The 25,252-nt window shown below is 41.4% G+C and overlaps 1 protein-coding gene and 1 long non-coding RNA gene across 2 annotated transcripts; one reads left to right on the top strand and one right to left on the bottom strand.

Moving 5' to 3' along the window:
• Positions 1-152: 152 nt before the first annotated feature.
• On the top strand, positions 153-6,805 carry LOC143510574 (uncharacterized). Its single transcript, XR_013130024.1, has 2 exons — positions 153-419; positions 4,685-6,805. It is a non-coding gene; the product is annotated as an uncharacterized LOC143510574 (long non-coding RNA).
• Positions 6,806-19,532: 12,727 nt separating this feature from the next.
• On the bottom strand, positions 19,533-23,384 carry tob1b (transducer of ERBB2, 1b). Its single transcript, XM_077000069.1, has 2 exons — positions 23,145-23,384; positions 19,533-21,631 (listed from the first exon to the last, which is right to left on the bottom strand). The coding sequence occupies exon 2, from the start codon at positions 21,481-21,483 to the stop codon at positions 20,509-20,511; it is 975 nt and encodes a 324-aa protein (XP_076856184.1). The 5' UTR covers positions 21,484-21,631; positions 23,145-23,384; the 3' UTR covers positions 19,533-20,508.
• Positions 23,385-25,252: the final 1,868 nt, after the last annotated feature.

The following is a 25,252-nucleotide window of genomic DNA, read 5'->3' as shown; positions in this document are numbered from 1 at the left end:
TTTTAATGTGCTTATGTAACACTTGGTGTACTTCACCCACAAAGTGGTAGTTATTAATGTAGGAATACAATAAATGGATAATATTTAACATTTACGTCGTATGTGTGTGTGTGTGTGTGTTATGTAATTTATGTGAAACGCTTAGCCTCATGTGGCTAGCACAGCCATCTCTGTGCTATTTAAGAAGTGTCGCTGCTATGTGGAGAAGATCTTTACTGAGGTTTCATCTGTGCCATGTCATTGTGTGTTAGTAATGGACTTGTTCACGGACAGTGCGCCGAACCCTATTAAATCTGCGTTTCGTCTCCTCTTCCACGGTCTCTCGCAGCCCACAGACCCCGGCCTCTGCCATCTGCAGGGGAGGATCTTCTTCACCGAGCTACTTTGAAGTCTGACTTGCACGGGAGCACATTTGGCAGGTGAAAAAAGCGACCTGATGAAGAATGCAGCCGGAGAGTGCAGCCAGTTCTGTCATAGAGAAATTGGTGTAGTCATAGCGCCACCTTAAAAAGCAAATTCAATTTTAATTCTGTGCTATAGATGAAAATAACCCATGCAGATGGTGTTCAATTTGTAAATAACACAATTTATTTATAAGTTATTACTCATGGTAAAATAGTCTATAATGTAAGTTTTACATTATATCTGGGCAAAAGTTAGGCCTACAGGGTGTTGATGGAGTCTCAGCAGCCATAGGCTACTTCCATTTGATTTTGATTGACTGATATGGAACTGATTAACATCAGTTGGGAGGTTTATGAAAGCTATTTTTATTTGTTGTGTTTTTCATGTGCTTCAAAAAATATTATTTGAAACATTACCAGAGAGTAGGCACAGTAAAACATATCAACTTTACAGAACAGAGTTGAGATTGACATGAAATATTACAAATCCAAAAAGCAGTTTTGCCTTTTGGAGTAAAAAAAACTGTCTGGACCTGCTTATCTCCATCTTTTATATATTGCTGTACTTTAGACTTTATGAATACTAGTTTTACAAAACTAATAATCGGGACTTCAACAGCTTGACATGAGGCGATGCCGATAATATACATGTCCTGTAATTCTTTGATTTGTATATGTGAGTAAGACGGAGAAACCCCTTTTGTAAAGTTTAAAAAACACTTAGAAAATTATATTAACTCATCAATAGATAAGCATAGATAAAGACTAGAGTGAGAGAGAAAGGGAGAGAGATGGAGAGAGAGAGAGAGAGTGAGAAAGGGAGAGAGATAGAGAGAGATACAGAGAGAGAGAGAGAGATACAGAGAGAGAGAGAGAGAGGGAGAGGGATAGAGAGAGAGAAAGGGAGAGAGAGAGAGGGAGAGAGATAGATAGAGAGAGAGAGAGAGAGGGAGAGTCTGAAGTTCTAAAAGCTTTGTGTGTGGAGGGAGTGGAGCAGGAGTCGTATTGCCTGCTCCACTGCAGCACACCAACTCTCTCAGTTGAACGCAGGCCAGGAAAATTGTGCCTTGGTACATTGTGTACAATCCAGGCCTTGAGTGAGACACAAAGAGCATGCGGCTCATCTGTCCGAGAGCCGGGACACAGGAGCTCATCTCAGTGCCCCAGGCCGACCCAGCTAGCACCGCTCCTGTCTGAGCACTGCAGCGTCCACAGCACTGACGGAAACCTCTGCCTCATGACATCATTGGACGGGACCTCGCCCTGCTGAGAGTGCAGGGACAGCGTAGGGGAGCAGAGTGCTCAATATAGCACAGGAAACAATCCTCACACCAACATGCTAATATTGCTCTTCAACCGAGGCACTTCCTTACCAACTTAGGAAATCACTACAGCAAGTGTACTGATGAAATATGGAAGAAGTGCTTGTGTTAGTTGTGTGACAGTCATGACTGTGTGTGCTTTTGCCTTCTCATACGCGACAGACATGGCTAAATGCCCTCTGTCTATCTTTTTAGTTCATGCTGTGCCATTCATTCCAGTGACAGAATTAAGCGATGAACACATCATCCGTACTGACATCAGTAAGACCCAGAGGAAGCAGTAGCACATGAATAATGCAGTGCTGTTCATTACAGAAGGACACACTATTGTGTTAATATAGATCTTAGACCCTCACAATGTCATATATAATGTAATGAAAGCATCCAGATAAAGTAGTTTAGTTCAAAATAAGTAGCAAATACAATAAAGTGAGAGGACTTATATGATGGGTGTTTATACTTATATAAGTTTATACTAAATGTGTGAATTTATAGGTGTTTAGAGATGATATATAAAAGCTTTGCATGGTTTGCCTGTATTTTTCAACCTTGATATAACAATCCTATTTAATTTTCCTCTGAGCTCTTTTCTCTCTGTGACTGTGTGTGTGTCTGTGTGTTAAGGGTACCATGCACCCAGGGAAGAGTACATCTGATGGGGATGACTCACTCTACCACACTATTTTTGGAGTGTATCTCCAAGCTTTTAGAAAAATAGCACAAAAAAAGAATGAGGCACCCAGACCGTCAACCTTCTTTCTTCTATATATATGTTATATATATTTTCTTTTATATGCCTTGATATTGATGTGCATATACTTCACTATGCCTACTCAACATTTAAATTCGTTTTTTTCATTGATCATTTATTCTAAACAAAATCACATTATGTCTTCAGAATTGAAGGATATTCTGTTCACCATACACCTTTTCCCGAGTGCTTTGTAAGACTTCTAAGCTAGCAGGCTCCTGATTTGCGCAGTGTTATTAAGGGCTAAACACTGGGGTGGGTAGATATGGCTTACTGCATCATGAGCTCTTTCCGCTGATTCGTACTTGTCCAGAGAGCAGGAGTGTGTTAGTGAACTCGGCCTGCGTTGTCACTGGGGTGATGGGAAAAGTCACTTATCTCGAAGCCTCATTTATGGATTTGTGGTGAGTGTTGTGAATCTTTATCACAGCCCTATAGACCTCTTCTAATTGACGCACACCTGACCAGTGGGCTTTTCGAATGCAAATGAACTCTATACTTTAAACGTTTTTTTCATCACATAGGGAAGGGGGAAGGGCCTCTATTCAGCTGTGAATGCTGAGAGAAGGGGACAAAGGTGATGTACAGAGAGAAAAAGAGCAGACTGTGTAATGTGGTCCTGGTGATGGAGCTCCACACGTCTACCTAGCGTGCTGTCCTGCTCTCTGAGCTTTGTGTCTGACTCTGAATGCACGGCTAAGTTTGTGTCCTTATCTGAGTGAGACAGCTCAGGGCTACCAAGCTCAGGGATACACTCTTACTGACCTTGAAAAGGATCTAGATGCCGAGCCTCTTACCCAGTCAGTCTTAAAGTCGTCCATTATCACACAGCAGTGCTGGCCAGGAGGGTGGGGAGGGAAATAGTTACAGTGAACTGATAGTAATGTGATAGGCTTGATAATCAACCTTAGACAGCACATTGGCTTTCGGTGTTGGACATGTCTCTACCTTGATCACACACCCACCCCATAACGCCCTCACAACAAAAGCAACCTGTGCATATACCCACACACACACTCTCACTACTTTTTATCCTCAATCATGGGACGGCATTGAATAACTGGCACCCAGCCCGAGGGCAAAAGGTCAGAGGTGAAAGAGTGTGATAACGACATAACATGAGCTGCCTTTGCATTCTATCTGAACCACAAGTCATTGACTTCCTTTTGGGTTATGCAGAATTTACATCGCATGGTTAACTAAGCAAGCAAAGCTTCCGCCCTCCCGTATTATCTTTCTTGGCCAATGTTAAACAAGTAGAAGGTGATACAGACAATATGCATTTGCCTGCAGAAAATAGAGCAGTGTGCTCTGGTGGGGAGGAGGTGGTGCTAGGGGGGCTGGTGCTGCACCAAAGCCTCTTTTATCTTGGGAATCAAGGTAACGAGGTTGCACTTCAGCAATGCAGCTGAGCCTGCCTGACAGCAGAAAAAGAACCACTAATTCACTGGGTTCATATAGTAAGGAGATACTTTATATATATATATGGATATATTTTTTTATGTTAAGATTACATTTAAATGTTTTTTTTCTGTGTAAGCCCACAGACAGGCACTTGGTGCTTAAAGAAAGGCTGAAAAAAGTGCCTTTGTGACATCACAAAGAACACTGGAGCTCTGTGTGACACGAACAGTGCTGACGGGAAAAAATGATGTAACGTGTTCATTTCTCTGAGGGTCATTTCAGGATGCATTCATTGGTCCTCCACAATGGGCCGCTGTGAAAGCAGGCAACCCTTTTGCTTGCGTAGAGCTGCGGGGATATGTGGCTAGCCACTCATTCCTCAGATGAGGATTCCTCCTGAGACACCAGGCAACCAGTTTGCCTTGTGCTCAAACAAGCAAATATATTTCCGACCTGTGTATAGAGGGTGCTGTAAATTTTGTTGAGACTGCATATATTTTTATGAACACTAGCACACTTGATTAATCATAAATATGTTTGTGATGAATCCAGTGCACTAGTGTTTTTCATAGCACACTTTATTATTGCAAAGTATTTAAATATTAATTATAACTCCTAATAAGAACTATGTTTTTAAAAATATATCTTAGTTTACCTCTCAGTGGCCAATCGTGTTGCATTTATTATGTGTGTGTTTGTATGTGTGTGTGTGTGTGTGTGTGTACACTGTGCACATGTTATGGCTGCTTACGTGATGTGTGGTTCCAGGGGGCAGAGTGATTAATAGCCAGTTTTGCATTTAGATTGCATTCTATCTGAACCCTGGTCCACGGCAGCGGTTCGACCTCAGAGCCTCTCCATTACAAGCCATGCTTCCTGAGCTTCAGCAGTCGTGCAGTGAGATATTACATAAGGCGATCCCAGGACTGCATCCCTGTTTGGGGATTTATAGAGGCCGCTGAAATAGGAGGGTGAGAGGTTACCTAATCCTAACCCTCCAGAGGAGCTGAGGAAGATGAGTTGGTGAAGCAAGACAAACCGCAAATTTTAAGATCCTAGTCCGTACTGCTGGTATATGTGATGTTTTATGAAAGACATTTTAGTATTTACTTTAGGCATTAGTATTATTAGTATTGTATAGTTTTAACATAGCATTGCTATAGTCATAATAGTATTGTATAGCACACATTTTATTACATATATGTTAATAGTACAATTTATCAATTTACTATTTAATATTAAAGTATTACTGGTAATAAAATATATGATACTGAACAATTTATTTATTTTCAGTGTATGTCAAAAAATGTATTACCATCAGTAATTTATTCTTGTCCTCTCTTGTCATCACAGCAATAAAACCTTGGATCTCCTTTGAGCCATAGCACAAATTATGGCTGCCATAGCTTTATGACATTGAATAGTGCAGTTTATTATTTGGAAGACATTCTCAGCTCCTGGAGAAGATGTGTTGGAAATAAAGGAAACCTGAAGGCCTCAGATGGGAGTAGACAGACCACGCTATGTTCACATGGGGCAGAAATGCTGTTTTTTATTCATCACTGCAATGTTTTGTCTCTGGGCAAATCCTCGGTTTACTCCACAAATCTAGCCATCCTTATATATATCTTTTATACTCATAATACTCTTATTTCAAACTGGTTTTTTAAATGGATAATGTGAATTTTATTTTGTGAATTATATTTGACTTTTAGAGGGTCTTTAAAAGTGTGGTTTTATCTGTGAACCAGCCTGCCAGAAAGAAAAAAACTCATAACTCTTGTTCTGTGCAACAGCCCATTCTGTTTATTTCATCTGTTAATACTTTTCCATCTTGTGGAAGATATTTACAACAATGTCCCTTTTGGAGAAAGATTAAAATCAACTTAGTAAAAACTCAGGTTTTTATAGAAAGCTTCTCATAGAAAGATTTTAATATTTCATTGATCAATCAGGACATCAGCAGATTAATAACAATAATGTAATATAACTTCACATTTAAGCAGAATCAAGCATACAGCAATTCTCCTTCCAATATCTTATTCTCATAAGCAAGTATAGAAATTAATGCAAATATATTCACAGAAAAAACAGTTTCTTCACAGTAATAAATTAATTCTTGTTTACGTATCCTCAGCACGCCGCGGTTGAATGTCACTCCCTAAACCTCCTCAGCACCCACACACACATATACACACACATTACAAGTTGGACCATGGGTAATGTTTTCCAAGAGAGGGTCACTGATGCCAGGTTCCCTGGGGAAATGGCTGACTATAAATAGCAGCTGATGTGTTTGTGGTATGGCCCTCTCCATGTTTGGGGTCCCTGGGGAAGTGCATGTGTGGAAGCCAGGTTGAACACCACACTATATGTGCAGCAGGCACAGCAAAGGGGAGCTAATGGAGGAAACATGAGAAGATGGGCCAGTAATCTAAAGTCATGAATCTCTGCTACATCTTCAGAAGGAAGTCCTGAATCTCTACTACATCTTCAAAAGAAAGTCCTGAATCTCAGCTGCACCGTTTATATATATTCTGTTAAACTGAGCAAATGAACAATGGAACATTATAAAAATACTGTGGAGTAAATTATAATTTTATAGCAAGTATAGAATTTTCAATCATGTATTAAGAGTTCAGAATTTTAACAATTGGGAATCAGTGTCCCTTTATGCATATGACATCTGACAAAGGAGTATTCGACTTGAAAGAACTGTAAGCCCATGTTTAAAAGGTAATTCATGTAAAGTGAGTGATCTGTTTTACTAAGATAAGGAGCAGGTGAGGCCATTGCTTTGCCTGCAGTGCTGAACCATCTCCTACCATCTTGTGTTAAATGCCAGTAAACTCTGGACCTGTTCTCTATTCAGAACCTGACCTGACCAAGGTCCTAGTGAGAGGACAACACACAGAATGTGACAATGCCATGCCAAAAAAGTATTTTAACACCAGTTCAGATCCCAGGTCCCTGACTCATGTTGGCATCCTTAAGTTGAACTCCAGTGCTCACGACATATGGTCCTGATGAGCACAGAGGAGAGAGATATAGGGAGGATTGGAGCTCAGAGTAAGGGAACGCTCCACGTTGGGGGCGGGGTGGCATCTTAAAATAAACTGGGACGAGATGGAGCAGACTTACCTGAGATCTGCAAAACAGAGTCACGTCTTGCGTTTTCCCCATCTTCCAGGCACCCCTCACACACACACACACACACACACACACACACACACACACACACATTTACACAGAATTCTGATGTAACCTGCAGTAGTACTCTTAATATCAAGGTGCTTAAACTCACTGCATCATGCTAGTGTTGTCACAGCAGTGCTGTGCAAGAGAAGCTTAAAGTTTATTGCCTCTTTTTCCTCTAATTTCAAGAAAGCACTCAGACAAATTCCTCACGGTTCATTAACCAAGGAGCATTGTTCAGCATGATAAAAAGCATGGTACACTTTTGCAATCTGCTAATCATGTCTTAGAAAGGCAAGCTCAACTTTTTGTTTTTTATAATATAAGCCAGTTTGTTGGCGTCCGACGTATGGAGCGATGCTGGGACGTCTGAGCTGTATTTCAGCTCCACTGCTTCACTCCTCACTGCACTGTTCCTGCGTACTCGCACGGTCTGCGTGGTACTTGCATTTTGCTTTCAGCATGCACCTCGCGCGCTCTACTTAGTATGCGGTGCAGTTTAGTGCGGCCTCGACAAACAGGACCACGCACAGGAAAACAAACAGGATTTAGTGGAACATCTCTGTATTACAGAGACAGTCAGGATTCATTAATTACAGCACTGTGAACATTATGGCTGGAATTAAAGCCGGCGAAGCAGGGTAGCATCTCCTCAGTGACTCAGAGTGAGGAAAGCAAACATGCACCGAGTTTAATAAATGTGCGTTGGGAGGGGTGGGTTTTTTATACTTGTTTGTGATGCCTCAAAATAAGAAGGCATGATGATATGAGAATGTCTTTTGTTATTATTAGGTCCAAAGGTTTACAGGGAGGAGTATAGGACCCTAGAGGCTCATGACAATGTCCAAACCACTCCCCTGCGAGCTGCTCACACGTTTTTCAGAACACCCATTTTACAACAAGCTCCCGTGCAGATCGTTTACAGTGGGAGTTATTTGTGTATGAAGGTGTGCAAGAGAAAAACAAGCAATGTGGCAATGCTAAAACTGCCTGTGATATACCCAATGGCACTGATGGAAATGTCTGAATTTAATTAATGTTTCAACTGTAAATCACCAAATGTTCAGTAGGAAATGCAAGCAAACAGCAGGCATGATAAAAGCAGCCATATGAAAACCAATTATCATGCTCCAGTGCTGTATTGATGACTGAGTATCAAGCACCAGACATTGCATATCCCTAGAGACAAGCTCCCTTGTCCTTTGTTTGGCTCCAGGCTTATAAAGACATTAGCCCAGTTCAGCTGCTTTGCGGCAGAGGGCCCTTGAACAGTGGGTTCTAGTTCGGGTGCAAGATACACTGAGTAGTGCGTGAACGGAACATTCCATCTCACTCAAACTCTCTGGTTACTATCAGCAGTGAGGTAAGAAACCAGACTCCAACAGCCAGAGTCTGCTCCACTAACACATCTTACCATAAGCTGTCTTGAACATCCAGAGTCAAACTGTGACTTTAACAATGCTGTTGCTTAGGGGCTCTAGAACTTCATTATACATTCAGCTCATTATCTTTGGTACTATCATAGCATTCAAACAGCAAATAATATGGTTATTACTGGAACGTCCTACAAACCCGTCACAATTAGGCTACTTAGAATATGCAGTTCTGTTTAAAGGTAAACAATACGTGACCCATATTCATAATTAAGATACCTGTGCTGAAAAAGCTTAACTGCAACGCCACATTATCAAAGCTAAAGAAGTTTTCGTTCTGAAAGCGTGCTCCAGCAGCACACTGTTTATTGATTGGGATTACAGCTGAGAGGGGGGCCTCCACCTCCTCTGAGCACAGGTCCTCGCTTCTTTCTGACATTACCACTGGAGTCAGTAAAGGGAGCATGGGCAAAGGGTTCGGCCAAGTCGGCGCTGAGCTGCCTCTCGAGCTTGTCTCCATGGGGGAGTTCGCTCAGTTGGCCGAGAGTGAGGAGGGTGAGGCGGGCGAGGAGGGCGAAGAGAGCGAGGAGGGTGATGAGGGCGAGGAGGGTGATGAGGGCGAGGAGGGTGAGGAGGGCGAGGAAGGCGAGGAGGGTGAGGAGGGCGAGGAGGGTGAGGAGGGCGAGGAGGGTGAGGAGGGCGAAGAGAGCGAGGAGGGCGAGGAGGGTGAGGAGGGCGAGGAGGGTGAGGAGGGTGAGGAGGGCGAAGAGAGCGAGGAGGGCGAGGAGGGTGAGGAGGGCGAGGAGGGCGAGGAGGGTGAGGAGGGCGAAGAGAGCGAGGAGGGTGAGGAGGGCGAAGAGAGCGAGGAGGGCGAGGAGGGCGAGGAGGGTGATGAGGGCGAGGAGGGCGAGGAGGGTGATGAGGGCGAGGAGGGTGAGGAGGGCGAGGAGGGTGATGAGGGCGAGGAGGGTGAGGAGGGCGAGGAGGGCGAGGAGGGTGAGGAGGGCGAAGAGAGCGAGGAGGGCGAGGAGGGTGAGGAGGGCGAGGAGGGTGAGGAGGGTGATGAGGGCGAGGAGAGCGAGGAGGGTGAGGAGGGCGAGGAGGGTGAGGAGGGCGAGGAGGGCGAGGAGAGCGAGGAGGGCAAAGAGGGCGAGGATGGGGAGGCGGGCGTGGCAGGCGAAGAGGGCAAGGAGGGCGAGGCGGGCGAGGAGAGCGAGGAGGGCAAGGATGGCGAGGCGAAGAGGGCGAGGAGAGCGAGGCGGGTGAGGAGGGCAAGGATGGCGAGTAGAGCGAGGCGGGCTGTGTGGCCTGCACTTCAGTCACTGGTCTCTGCGGTGTCCCTCTCATCTCGGGCAGAATGAGGCGGAATTATGATGACCTGAAATCTGATCACATACATTAGCGCACACGAGGTGGAGATAAGGTAATTATGTTTCAGCGTAGTTATGGGATTCCCAGGAAAACAGGCAATCTGGGCTCTAAGGCTCTGTTTATGCAGGTAGTCATAGGCAATTTCTTTCTATCAACACCTTTTCATTTTCCTTTGGACAGGAATAAAATGTTAAGGAATGTCCTTCCCTACAGTTTGGGAAGTATTCACATTCTGACACACCAGATGATTTGTGGTTTTAGCAGATGATTTGTACATCTTGTATATTATCAGGTAAGGAAAGGCCTGTATGATCTCAGAATCCCACTGTGCCATTTAAACAGATGCTATGTGGCAGACTCATGGTCTATTAAGGTTTTGGGTAATGTCAGGTCCTCTATGCTTTCTCTCTGCTGTCTTTCATTTGAACTCACTAGTAGCTTGGGAGGGATTAGATCTATGCCGAGGGTCTGTAATTAGATATGACAATCTCTGGCGAGTGCATTACTGCAAGGTCAACAGATGACTGTTCAATGCACTGTCTGCTGTACTGGTCACTCTAACAGTCTAACAACAGTATATTACAGAATACTGAGTCAGTGTAATACTAATCTCCTATTAGACATTTTGCAATGCTCTTAGTGCTCTGAACAGGACTGTTGCAGAAAAACCTCCACACATTCCTGTTTTAGTAATTAGTTCCAGTTCTTAAAATAGATTTTGTTGCTTTATATTCTGAATTGACTTAAGCTCATCCATATTATGCACTGAGAAGAAATTATTTCAATGACCTTTTAACAGTGTTCACATCTAAAAAATTATTCAGTTTATGAACTTTACGCTAAATACCTTATCAAATGTAATTCTTCTGTAAAACGATAATCACATAGATAAATGACTCCATATCTTTTAACATTAACTATATTTTATAATAAATTCTAATTTTAAAATGTTGAAGTAGTAACTGAAGCAATTGTTTTAAATGTTACCAGAAGTGTTAAGTGTTACACTTTTAAAATTCACAGGACCACGTGCCTGCTGTTAGTCTTTTACTAAGAGTGCACAGGCTATCATTAAGCAGCTAGCCCGTATTCACACTCTTAATTCGTTTCCCTGTCCCACATAATGCTAACGCACTACTCAGGCCTTGCGGTTAAGGAAAGCGATCATTAATCTCGCCCTGGAGCAGGTCCCACACAGTTACAGCGTTATAGTCTTGGCAGAGCCTTTTCCGTCGTGCTAGCTCCTGTGCAGCCCATGCAGAAAGCTTCCACGGTAGTGTCGGGCTCAACTGTCTAATCTCCGGTCAGAATGTCCATGTATTGCGCCACACTGCGATGGCGGGGATGGTTAGTATTCTCTCGTCCCCGGATACAGCCGAGCTGTCCTGACCCTAACAGAAAAAAAAGGTTGTTGAAAAGTGGAGCTTAGCCTGTAATTCATCCTGCTTGAGTGGTTGCCAGATACTCCGCAAGCTTTCTCACACAGCCTGGGACACAAGGTGCAGTACAGGAAAAACACTCGGCCTTAAACACTAGTGTTTCTCATTCTAGCCACGAGGGAGGTAGCGAGCACAGACGAACACGCGCGAGCACACCCGCACAGACAGACAGACAGACAGACAGACAGACAGACACACACACACACACACACGTGTACGTGTACACACACACACATACACATACACATTCTGGTCTCCACTCGAGTCAGGTTTACCCAACCCTCTCTCGCCCTAGCTTTAAACATTAATCACAGCAGTACTGCACACCGACTGTGGTACAGATACAATACGCGAACAGGACTAACCGGATTCTAAGAAGTCATTTATTATTAGAATCATATTAGAGTTGAGTGTGCGTTTGTAAAACATCTAAGGCCATTCTCTAGCTTTCTTTAAACATTTCGTTAATTCTCTCACTGTGGAACCAGTAAGAAATAAACAACATCACATTGTGACTGGAGTGCTTTTAGGCCTACTTGAGCAAAACAAGAATTTTCTGCTTAGCTACATTTTGCATTGTGCTGCCAGAATATTGCTAAATTTCCTTTCAGGTTTTGCCCGAAATCAATGTAAATCTTTATCAATAAAGACAAATACCAATCAGTAGTTTAGAATTAGAATATAAAATGGATCTTACTGTGGTCCATCTCTGTCAATACAATAGTTAGGATCAACAATAGCTAGAGTCAATAGCTTTCAGTTTTGTCTGTAAATCTCTTTTCTTCATTTTTCTACACTTCCTTTCAGTATAATCTTACAGATGTAGTTTCATCTGAAATGTTTGATACAGATAAACAAAAACATAATGCAACATTGTGAGAGTTGGTAACCATCATGTTTATAGCTCCAGGGACAAAATTATCTTAAATCAATGTAAAAAGTAAGGGAAAAAAAACCCAAAAGAATTAAGGTATATCATGTGTACCATTAATTGCTTATGAGCGAAATCTAAGACAGGTAAGTCGCCCTGTATGTTTTGCATGCTGTAACTGAGTCATTAGTGGCTGTTATGTGTTCATACATGGCTTCCTATTTCACAGGGGTATAAATATGAGGTGACACATACACCATTCGTTCTTACTGTCATTCACTTTGAGGAAATGCAGGAAAATAAGAAAGAAATGAGACAAAATGTTCTTGAGCTTCATAAATCAGGTATTTGCATTAAAAATGGCCACATGGTTTTAAAGGATCCATCTCCAATTTAAGGTAAGCAGTGGCAGGGCTGATGAAGTGGCGTCTTTGAGACTGCCTTTGTATTTTTGCATATTTTTGGTAGGATGGTTTGGAAGGCAAAGCAGCTCGATGACTGCAGCACAGGGACCTGCAGCTGATGATTGTATCTTAGGGTCACCATGTCCCCAAAACTCAGATAAGACTCCACCTGCATACCAACAAGTGATTTGAAGGGCTTGTCAGAAGGAAGCCTCTCTTATCAATGTAAGTGGCTGACGTGTTCATCACTGATGTCCCTGGAACTTTGGAACTGGATTCCAGAGTCAGATCACATCTGAAAATAACATTTTGATAACTGTCGGAGATACATTTATCCTGACAATTACAAACAAAAAAACATGAAACCATATAAAAGTTTCAGTAATTGGGATATAACATAAGTGTATTATCGGTGCCATGGTATTCCAATGGGGTTACATCTTTATTATGGTGCAGACCATGGAAAATATTTGTATGCTTGTATCCCAAAAAAGCAGAGATGTATCTGAGAAAGACCAAAAGATTTAAAAGATCTATAATTGTCTCTTTTCTGATGTTCACCCAACATCCATGTGGTATCTAGTGAGCAGTGGCGAACCGTCAGAGCCTTCGAGGCCTTCTCTGAAGGTCCATTGATCTTGAAAAAGATGCTTTATCTATTATATGTAATATATGTTAATAACACTTCACAAATAATTTGTATTTCCTCTAAATCAGTTTTCAAATCCACTTTTTGTGCTTGAAAAAACACTCAGTGCTGAAATAAAAAATCAACCAATCAGAATATTTCACACCGTTGTTCCTAGGTAAAACAGAGAAAGGACCTTCTCAGGACCTTCTGTTAATCTGTCGCATACCCTTGCCTTTTACATTAAGAGAGCTTTTGTTATGTATTGGCAGTTTAATCAACCAATCACTTTTCGAATTAGAATGGTGTGGGCATGCTCCAATGTGCTCAGGGTATTCTCGTTGGTCCTTGTATGTCAGTTCTGCGTGTTTGGGTGCCTCCTGACTAGGGATGCACCGAAAATTCGGCCACCGAAAATTTTCGGCCGAAATGGCTTAAATTTGCATTTTCGGTTTTCGGCCGAAATACTTTCATCACCGAAACAACACGGCCGAAACAATGTGCTGTGATGACGCAAGCAAAAATCGCCTGCACGTGTTTATTTGGATAAAGCTAGCAAAAAAGTTTTCCAGTGATGGCGCCAAGGCAAAGGACATTACACCAAAAATTATGGAACTCGTTGCCTTAGACGATCAGCCGTTCTCTGTCGTAGGGATTTCGTAGGCTAATAGAGCACATTGAGCCCCGTTATGTTTTGCCGAGCAGACGACATTTCTCAGAAGTGTGTTTACCTGAGCTGTTTAATGTTGTTGCAACTCACGTCACGTTTTTATGAGAGAATTTATATTTATCTTTCAGGCCAGTCAGTTATAATTAAATTTAACTCGTATAAAATACATATATTTATCCTCTCAGATAAAAACGGTCTGCAAGCGAGTTAAATTTAATTAGTGGTCGGCCGTTGTCAGCGGTATCGCCGTTAACGGCCCACCACTAATTTTACTTTATAATATGCATTACTGTAATGTCAGTGCTAAATAAATATTTTCAAATCAAATTTTGTAGTTGATTTATTCTTTGAATAGCAATGCCTTGATTTTAGTGAGGTTAGCCATAAATCCAATGTTACTAATAATTGGCATAATGTATTTCGGTGTTTCGGTTTTCGGTTTTCGGCCTTGGTTTCCTCATTTTCGGTTTTCGGTTTCGGCTAAGAATTTTCATTTCGGTGCATCCCTACTCCTGACCTTTTAGCTCATTTGCTAGCTCCTAGCCAGCACTACCGTGAGGTTTTCCAAGCTGAAAGAATGGAATCACAGGATATTGTCAATAACTGACTGGCATTTGGTGGTTAAATGATGCAGAAGCTGTGTAGGTAATACGTTGCACATAGTACACGTGATTATGACAACAGTGGTATAGATGTGTTTTTAATACTACGGTCATTTTTTCATTTGGCTATGTCTAGTGAAGGTCCATGGCCAGTAAGTATGGTTCACCACTGCTAGTGAGTATGTATATCTGCAATACAATGCACAGACCCAGATTACTGTGGATTACATCATTTTGCAGTCTCTGTGAGGCAATTGATGCTCAAACTGAAATTACAGAAATATGTCATACTGCAGTTTTCTATGGAGGAATGACTGACCTGAATTAATTATTTTGTACAGGTAAGTTTTATTGTTTCCAATTCTGTGGCTAAAATGTAAAAAATGTGGTATATTGTTGAAATGTGGTATGTTTAATTTTGATCACACAGTATGTCTACATCCATACTCTATCCTCATACTATATGTTCACATCCATACTCTATCCTCATACTCATTCTGTATCCTCACACTCATACTCATACTCTGTCCTCACACTCATACTCATACTCTATCCTTTTTAAATAGCAACCAACAAGATCATAAATGACAACCAAAAAGATCTCAAGTAGCAGCAAATGATTGCATGGAATATTGCAGCATGCTAATAGTCCCACCTTTTATCCAAAATTCTCATTTTCATCTTTGCAAATATAAAATGCATGTTGTTCACACATACACTGAACAAAGCAAAGGAAATGTTTTGTTTCCTTATTCAATTTACTGTGTGAGCAACAATTACTATTACTGGCATATGTGATTCACAAGATAATGTCAAAAAGTCTACCAAGATGTAAAAACAAACCTGTTATAATAATTATTATACCACAGTTAGTTCCGACCCTACAATGTGATTGGCTGAGAGGCGATCTAGGAGTGCCAATATTGCACGTTATAGCACTGTAACCGAAGCTCTCCATGTATTACTCCGCCACATACAGGTAACCTAGCAACGAAGCAGTGTTTACAAGCCAAACGCGCAACTACAAACAAGCAGCAACATTATCAAAATGAATTACAGAGAGTTCGTTAAATCTATTGGCTTCGAAAGCATTTGTTTCGATCTGAAACTGGAGGATGAAGCTATAAATGACCAGCCTCATTCCTCCAATGAGCCAAGGTTTGTCACGCTTACAAACAATGATTTGGATGAGCTGGAAAAGCAGAGAAACGAAGTTAATACCGTAAAACAAACGTCCTGGGCTCTTAATGTATTTACATCCTGGTTAAAGAGCAACGACATTGCAGTCGATTTTAGTATTTTAATAAATACAACTTTATCAACAGTTGTTTTTGTGTATATTTACCTCTATAATATTTATTGGGTAAGGCTGTCCCAGTGTTGTGTAAGTTTAGCAGCAAGCCATTGAATAGAACTATTTTAACTGGCGGAGTGTTTTTAACCAAACAGGTTGTATTTTCTCGTCCTCTAACTCAAAATCTTTCAATAAACAGTGATAATGGAACTGTGGTATAATCGCAATAATACACTCGAGGTTCGTGCTATAACGTGTAGTATTACGACCTCGTGCCTACGACTGCAGCACAGCAGTGCCAATATTACACGTTATAGCACTCGCTCTCGTGTATTATTGCGTAATTCTATTGTTGTTACATCATTGTTATGTAAGTGCACCTGTAAAGCATTTGAAAGGCCATTGCAGTAAATGCTAGAAGTGGCCAACATCTCACGAGGAACAGTGTAACTGGAACTATGTTGTAACCGTAATATTTTTACCAAGAAACTGTAATATATTTTTTTTATTACCTGAGAGAATACAAAACAAACACAGGCCTCCACTGGTATGTGTCAATTTTCAGATGACTCTTCCTCATAGACTCTTGCTCTTGGTAATCAGTTGTTAATATACACTCCAAGTGTAGCAAAAGTGCCAGGCTTTTTTATTTTACCACAGCTTTTGCTAAAAATCATATACTGTATTGAGTAGGCCTTTCAGATTCATCACTGGTGAATCATTTTCTGTGGCGAGTTCATTTGATTGCTCCCTACCTTGGTGGACATAAGTTTGACACTGTATATGTGAAGTGACTAGTCTACATCATATGGAAGGACAATCATCTCCCAGAAATATGGGATGAAATGTTTAAGCTTTTGTACGAGTGTTTAAGCAAATATATATTTTAACAAGTTTTGCAGCTGTCCATCATAAGTCATAAGACAAAAGGTTACAAGCATTTGGATTCCACATGTCCTGCGTATTTCCCTATACGTCACAGCCCACTTGACGAGGATTCCACTGGCTTGAATCACGCAGGAATTCTTTAGCTGTGACATATGGGGTGTTTCCTCGTAACTCCTTTTCAAGGAGTGTGCACATGTGTGCTGACAGTGGCTTGCGACACCCCCTTGTGCGAAGTCTCAGAGCTCTAACCAAATTACCAAGACCAAAAGAAAGGCCTAGCATGTCACGGGAGAGGGCTTACAATGTGTGCATCCAAATGACTGGCCCGTCATACGGGACAGCACAACAAAGGACGTTCTGATTAGAGGGTTTAGTTTCATCCTAGTGAAATCGAATATGCGTCAAGCACTCGGCAGGGTAGGGGGCCAAGCACTTATGTTCTATTTCCATGTAGTCAGGGCTACCTTACCTTACATAGGCAAAACAATTAAGTTCCAGCAGGCTCTCTGTGGCCAAAACAAACTGCTGTCTTATCTCTCCAGGGCAGAAGCAGCTAGATTAGAGGAGAAACTGTGTTGCAGCTTCCTATTATAAGAGCAGAGGTTTATGGGGGAGAGCTGCAGGGAGCCAGCCGAGATTAAATTACACAGGGCCGGGAACATCAAATACTTCAGGGACCAGGGGAGGGGAATGGGCTCTACTGCCAATGATAGTCTCCAAAGAGGGAGGCACGACAACGCCAAACAAAATCTATCAATACTGCATGTGTTTGGGCCTGAGTCCTACACAGCAGCGAGTCATTCACAGCGCAAAGGGTTTCACCACAATAGAATCACTCACCCATACTGGAGGCTTAAGACTTGGCACCACGTACTGTGTGTGCTGCGAATGACGATGGGGTCAACATTAAAAAAAAGAACGCATTTTCAGTGTTGGTACATAAATAAACTTTTTTCGTCATGTCACTTAAGCTTTGAGTCATCTGTGGGGTGGAAAGAAGAGATGTGTTTTGGGAGGGGCACCGTTGGAAAGTCAAATATGTGAGTGTGTATGTGAGATTGTACACAGCCATGCTAAACAGGCTTCAATGAATAAGCAACAGTGCAGTATTCTGACACCCCTGTGAGAAACTACATTGTGTTGCTCACTGAAAAAAGAAGAGTGACTAAAAATGTCATGTGACATACAACACCTGAGGCAATTACAAAAGATCCCACGTATGGCAAAGCCCTTACAAGCTAAAAATGTCCATGTGAGATGGTCATTCTTCTGCCTAACCAACCTGAATTTCAGCCTCTATGTAGATACCAAACATTTTTGCATGAACGCTTTATAAGTACTTAGCTCCACCTAGTTTCACAGAGAGGTCACTCATTTTAATGATGACAGTGAAACTGACATTCACTTCATTATCAAATCCTAAGCCAGAAAGTTCCATGTGGACAAGAAACAAGGGGTTCTTCCTTAGTTACTAATGTCTGACTTTGATATTGCTCCTGAGAGTATTACTGATAGACTATACATGAAATGGAAACAAACCCAATGCTTACTAAAATCTGGGATTGTATTGCATGCTCCTATTGTAGTCCAAGATAATAACATTAACTACATTAATACAAAACAACAAACATTAATACTATACGTTTTGCTATACCTTGTATGTGTATTAAAATGTAATAAAAGCTCATGTAATAAGAGCTTATGGAAGCTGGTAATTACTTGTGGTTTTGCACATGTGTGTGCTCATAACCCCTGTTGAGGGAAGGGAAGACTATAAATGAAATCCTAATACTCAGGAAATTATTTCAATATACCACTTCTAGAAGTTTCCCTCACAGCTCCAAACTGTCTGACATGATTTATGGCACCACAACTCATGTATTGTACTACGGCATCAAACACCTAACCCTACAAGCAACGATGACTAGAAACAGCGCATAAAGTAATAGAATAGTTCAGTAGCCTACCTCATCAATAAAGGCATTATAAAAATAACAAATTACTGGTGACTAGTTATTTTCACAAAACCTGTAAAATTGAGGCAAACTGTATATTGTATAGTAGTAGCAACAAAACTACTGAAATACTGAAAAAAAATCAAATGTACTGAAAATCAAATGTACAAGATTTCAGGCAAACATGAAGTTTGGTGGATGGCAGTATCTAAGGTCACACCCGGCATTAGCTCACTTTCAAACCACAACGTTGAAAAAACAGAAGTGGGCTTTGTGAATGCCATGACCGCACTAATTACAGCTCTTGCAGGAGGGGGTTTAAACTCAGCTGCAAAAACAAAGTGCACATCTCAAGATTAATTGCAGAGCAAGGCTGATATATTCACAACAGTAACAAGTGTTCACAGAGGGAGGTCTGACAACACTGAAGAGGTGATCTGTTGAGTCTTTGGTAACAACTATACATATTCTTGCAACATAAACCATCAAAGCCTTTAGCCTTGTGTTCAACCTATTGCAGTCCCATGTGCCGATACTTAGTTATCGCAATCATGATTATATGTACTACAACCATTGCTTACTTTGCATCTTATATTAAAAATACTGAATGAATAAAAAAGGCTTTAGAATGAGAACCAAAATGCTCCTCAATTTGAAGTAAATTAGGCAATGAATTGGTTTGGTCTGTTCTCAATTTACTTTTGTCATCCGTCAGACTACTCAGAAAACATGACATGCATTGTCCTACACCAGCAACCATGAAGTACAAAGGGACTGTGCAGGCCTTCCACAGTGCTTCTGAGTTTTAAAATGATCAGACTGCGTATCTTATCATAACAAGAAACAGCCCCCAGAAGCAGACTGCAACCATGCTACTTCATGGGGATTGGGATCTGACATCATCAGGAAACAAGGCCATTACTAAAGAAATCAGAGCAAAAGAACAATGCTGACATCATTCTTGACCAAATTTGCTTTTATTGAAAAAGGCCAGGGTGCAAATATGAAATAAAAAAAAATAAAGACAAGCATATATTTTTAAGCATTTTAATACAAACTTAATATAAACTATTTCAGTCCCTCTTGACATGTAAGACACTGACTCAAAATACTTTGTTATACCGTATTTTATCAAGTATTGCACAATGTTGGTACAAAATTAATGTATACGATTACATTGTCCATAATATAGCAAAAATCTGTTTACCTTTTAACAGAAAATACAACTCTTGTTTCAAAAAAGCAAATATTCCTACACTGAATTTCCAACACTAAAGAATATCCTGTACACAATCTTTAGAATATTTGATCTATTTTAAAGATGGGTTTCCTCAACAATTTTATTAAAAAACAAATATATAACATAAAGCTGCTGCAGCCATCACAGATCACTGTAGTAGTAAAAAGATATAAATGCAATACCGTGTCGTAGAAACAATATATATACTCTGATACTTTACAAACTCTGTACTTAATTAAATTATACAATTAGAAAAAAGACCAAGTAACCCCAGATATATATTCATTAGTGCCAATTGCTTAAAAATTTGCCAAGTTTTAACCAACTTTAAAATACTGTAAGAGGCCAGAACTTGAAGCTTTTATTTTTTAACATTTTAGTTTTTTTTTCTTTAAAACATAGTAAAAAATTATTATTTTGTGCTTTGTTGGCAAAAATAGGAAAAGAAAACAATGATGTGTTTTGACTTAAAGTAACCAAGCTTGGACATATTTGTACAAGCTTTGAGTAAAAACAAACTCAAGGGGCCACAGAAAGACAACACCCTTGGGCACATGCGCTCTTCACTGACTAACAGGGATTTTTTCCATGTTCAGTTTGTTTTTTGTTTTTTGTTTTTATGTCCTTTGCTAGTGTGCGTTGTTATTTTTCCTTTTCTCCTTTTGCCAACAATCATTTATAAATAAATCTGTATTCATTAGTTAGCCATGACTGGCTGGAATTGCTGGTTAGAATACTGCATGTTATTCAGACTGAAGTTTAGACCATCCATGAGAGACTTGTCATTGAGGCTCCCATATGCTGCAAACATGTCAAAGGCATTGTTGTACTGCAGGGGGCTGAGGCTGGGGGGATTCTCATTGTTGAACATCGCGGTGGAGCTGCCCTGGCCCTGGAAGCTGGGGAACACAAACTCCTTGGCATTTGGGGAGAGAGCCGAGGCCTTCTGCTGCTGCCCGCCCAGGCCAAGGCCATAGAGAGAATGCATGGAAGTGGAGATGGCTTTCTGCTTCAGTAGGTTGTTCACGTTCAGGCCCAGGTTGGTGGGAGACGTGCGTGCCGCCTTGCCGCCGCTCCGACTACCGTTCTTCATCTTGGTGGAGCCGAACTTGGTGGCGGCGAAAGTGGCCGTGGTGAAGGTCAAAGGCTGAGTGGAGCGTGGCATGAATGAAGGGCTGACTGAAGCGGACTGGCCGAACGGAGGCGAAGGAGAGCTCGATTCAGAAGAGACTCCCACAGGGTCACTGATTGGCATGAAGACCTGAGCGTCTGGGTTAAAACTGTTTCTGATCTCCTTGTCCAACTCTGACCCATTCTCACCATTATCATCCACGTAAAGCACCTTTACTGGGCCCTTTTCCCCAATCTGGTAGGACACCTCAAAGGGGTCGATCCACACACTGAGATCCTGAGGCAAGTTATTCCGGACATCTTCAATGTCCAGCCCACTCTCTTTGGCTGCTTCTTCCACTACTGGATCCACCTTCTCTCCGACATGTATACACCTGAACCCAGACCCTTTGTATGGCTTGTCAGGGTACCAGTGTCCCTCATATTTCTTCTTCAACTGCCTCTCGAGCTCCTCACCAAAGATGTTTACACGACGTCTAGGGAGTTTGTTGTACAGATAAGATATAATGAAGTTGAGTGCTACTTGGATTTCAAGCTGCATAGCTGCTTCACAGTTGCAAGTATGCTGTTGGGAGTTGCTTTAGCCGAGTGTTGCAAAAACCTCCTAGGCAGTAGCGATCAGTTTGGACAAACAGAGCTGCTGGATGCTGGGAAAATATTTGCTGTTCCACAGGAAAGTCTTCTTTATCCTTAGAAGGGGGAAGAGAGGCAAGATATTCAAGTTTCAACTCATTTAGTCTCTATATGTACTACATATGTAAATGTGGAAGTTAATAACATTTATAAATGTTACAAGGCACTGTAGTATGCTGCTTCACTTAATTTGCTACATTCAAAACGTGAATCTATCTTAACAGTTTTTCTTGGAATACGGAAGACCAAATATGGGGACATGAAATGAGGGGCAACCCATAAGGACTTATATACGCATGTTTTTGCATATCGAACAGCTCGAGGCAAAATCCCTTACGAGCCATGTAATAGAATCGCTTTGGATATAATTTCAAGTAATAAACGTAACAAACACTTATCCCATAACAAATTCGCAAGATATAGGCGTGAAATATCCTTCACTGAAATATAGGGCATTTCCAAACAATGCGACACTTGGCGAGTCGACGTTGCGCAATACATTCAGCGCTCAGGTTTCCTCGAGATAGACCAATAACATGGCGCTTTACGTGGGGTGTAGCCAACTCAAGTGTTGACCAAAACCGTCAAGTACGGTTTCTCTTCATGGAAATGCAGGATTTGTTTTTTGTCTTAACTACATATCGACCAACCTATTATTAAAAAGCAGTTAATACAGCTCGCATCATAAAACATGGCAGGTTTATTTATTCCCACAAGACTGTGTAATGTTAGCTGAAATATAGATGCTGACAGACTTCACCAATTGCTTAGGTTAAAATAGTGTTATTCTAATTGGGGACAGTTGTTTGGCGTTCAGAAATACACTTTGCCTCAATCAAACTACCCTTCCTTTTAAATTGTTTCTGTATGTTGCTCACGTAGCTAGCTGTAGGTGGCTAGCTACAAAAATCATTTAACTAGCCAGCCAAAACCCTAACTAGCCAGCTAACCAATACGACCATCAGCCAAATGTAGAAACAGTTTAACAAGTGCGCTACATTATCGACGTCCCACCAGTCAACTCCGTTACAAGCTGAACTTCATTTTGCTCGACAGCTACATCGCAAAAAAGCTTCTGCGAAGACTCCGGCCATCGGGTTAAAAAGGACAAGCTAGCTAGCTAACTAGCGCTGACATCTAGCTTGGTGACGCCTTCACGGACGACTTTGCTAACACGACCGTAAAGATAACTAAAGATAACCCGTCATGGTCCATAGTCAGGTATAGTTGCAGATAAACTTGCGAATGCTGTCATTTTCTCTCCATTTAACATAAAGCCACCTAGCTAACTCCAGACTGGCTGACTGGCTATAGCTCGCCTTCAACGTCTCTAAATGTAGCCACGCCGATTAAGACGATTTCTCGGTCCATTTCGAAGCAGTGTGAAATAACTTGAACAGCTTGTTTTGAGAGGACGCGACGCTAGCTAGTTAACGAGCTAAATCAACTCACCGAAGTGAGCCTAACGTGACATACAAATGTAATGTATTTACTGAAAACAAGTAATGCAAATGATTCTCGTCGGTCCCTCAGGACTCTGAGGTGTAGTGACAACGTTATCGTACTTACGGTTCAGGACTTGGTTCCGGTTGCTAAGGTAAGATTCCCGGAGTATCTTGGTTACCGTCTTTCGCTCAGCCTTTACCTAACAGTTCAAGACTTTTTTTTTTATTTTTATTCCAGTTACGACGTGTCAATGTAGTATTTCTGTTTTGTTTTGGTTCTATTGTGGGATAATTTGTGTCTTTAACAGGCAATCCACCTCCCACCTGCCCGGGAGTTTTTACAACTCTGCCCTTTAAACCAGCGACAGGACCTGCTTTATAGCGATCCTCCGCCACGGACGTGATGTGGGCGGTGATACGGTTTCAGAGGTCAACACCCCATTGACACCAACGATTGGATCGTTTTAGCTTTCGTCACTGTTTCGCCTCCTTGGCTTTTGTGCTCATTGGTGATTCGCTTGTGTCAATAAATACGAATCTGCCCCCTAAAAACTCGTATTGTTATCTGACCAATCAGCGACAAGTACATTAGAACGGTCATTCCAAGTTAATGTTCCCGGATAAACTGATTCTGGGCCTGCGTAGGGAAGCTTAGTGTTTTAAGCCTCGAGACTTTCTTAATATAATTGCTATGTTTTCAATTAGAATAAAACTAGTTTCCAGATATCTGTCATGTTCTGTCGTATTCATTGTCATATTCAGGCATATAAAAAGTCCGATTTTAGTAATATGACGTAAATGTATTTAAATTCAGTACTTGAAATGAGTGAGTAGTTGAAAACTACAGCGAGTAGTTACTGTAATTGATTATTTAATAACAGGCGACTGAGGAAAAATCTAACTTGTCTTCTTGCAGCAGCGATTTAACCTGCTACTGCCCTTCAGCAAGTTGCATGGTGGGCGGGCAATAAGACTGACTATTGGCTACTGAGCTTTCTGACGACATCATAGTTACGCCTTGTTGTGACTGGGAACCCACGCTTTCTTTTACATGGCCACGCCCTTTTGGGAATTAAAGGGATAGGGCGGAGAAAATAGGAGCAACCAAACCAGTTCGTCCTTATTGTTTTCATGCTAAGGCAACCATAGTAACATGCTAACTGATTTCAAAGACTGATCATAAAAAATAGTATTACTGTAATAGTAATGACATTTTCGCTAGTCTTCTACTTCTAACGACCTATAAACTCTAAGAAAAGGTTTGTTTCAGCAGTTACTTCAGATATAACAACAGAGCACGGATGGGCCTATTACATTTTTTTCCTCCATTTATAGCTCTGGGTTTTAAACCACTTCAGACTTTCTGCTGCTAAACTCTGTCATATGACTGAGACCAAATGATTCAGTGAGCAGCCCTTTGAACTCTACAGCACAGGAGAGAGTAAATTCTGTCTGCGTATGAAAGTTCATAGTGCAGGGGAGGAGAGAGTGAGGAAGAGAGAGACAGGCTGTTCGACTCATTTATTATTAGCCTCTCCGGGTAAAAGTGGCTGTTGACAAAGTAAGCTAGTTGCTTACGTGACATGATCAGTTTGCTCCCTGTCTGGAACATATAACAGGTCGATTTATGACGGCAGTCAATTTCAAGACTAAATCTATATGTGAGATTCTTAGCAATCTAGTCTGTGGAACACATTTTATAATTAGCATTATTTTAACCAGGTACGGGGACATGGAAACGTACATTCCATTAGTCTGTCATGTAAAAGGGTCATAAGTGCAGTCAGAATATACGTCAACCTTAAAAGTTGAGGTCACTCTAAACAGAGCGTATCATGGTAACCATAAACATGACAATGCATAACAACTACTCCTACCCCTTCTTACCTAGCATTGCTCTGTCAGAACCTTGCCACACCTTTACCCTTTTCACAAAGGGACCACACCCATCTTATCTTAAAGCACAAGCGTTGTGCCTCATGTGTTTACAAACCTAGTTCCTCAATACAGTTTCCTGGAGAATCCTGTGCGTTGATTCTATGTGACATGCTTTTGCTCAGTGCTCTCTCTCATCTTGCCATCTCGGCAAGCCGCAGCTCGAGAAAGGGAAATAATACATCGAATGTACTTTACAGCAAATGGGTTTCAGGCATGGTGGGCAGAAACAACAGGTAGCGAAAGGTGAGATAGATTCCAGATTGGCCCACAGCAGGGGTGTGACTGTCTTCAGTA

This window comes from Brachyhypopomus gauderio, chromosome 3 (genome assembly GCF_052324685.1).
Source record: "Brachyhypopomus gauderio isolate BG-103 chromosome 3, BGAUD_0.2, whole genome shotgun sequence".
NCBI lineage: Eukaryota > Metazoa > Chordata > Actinopteri > Gymnotiformes > Hypopomidae > Brachyhypopomus > Brachyhypopomus gauderio.
This window is presented reverse-complemented; position numbering and strand designations above follow the sequence as displayed.

What these genes read in the sequence shown, in the direction of transcription:
- tob1b (XM_077000069.1), bottom strand. Translation starts at nt 21,483, where the DNA reads ATGCAGCTTGAAATCCAAGTAGCACTCAACTTCATTATATCTTATCTG.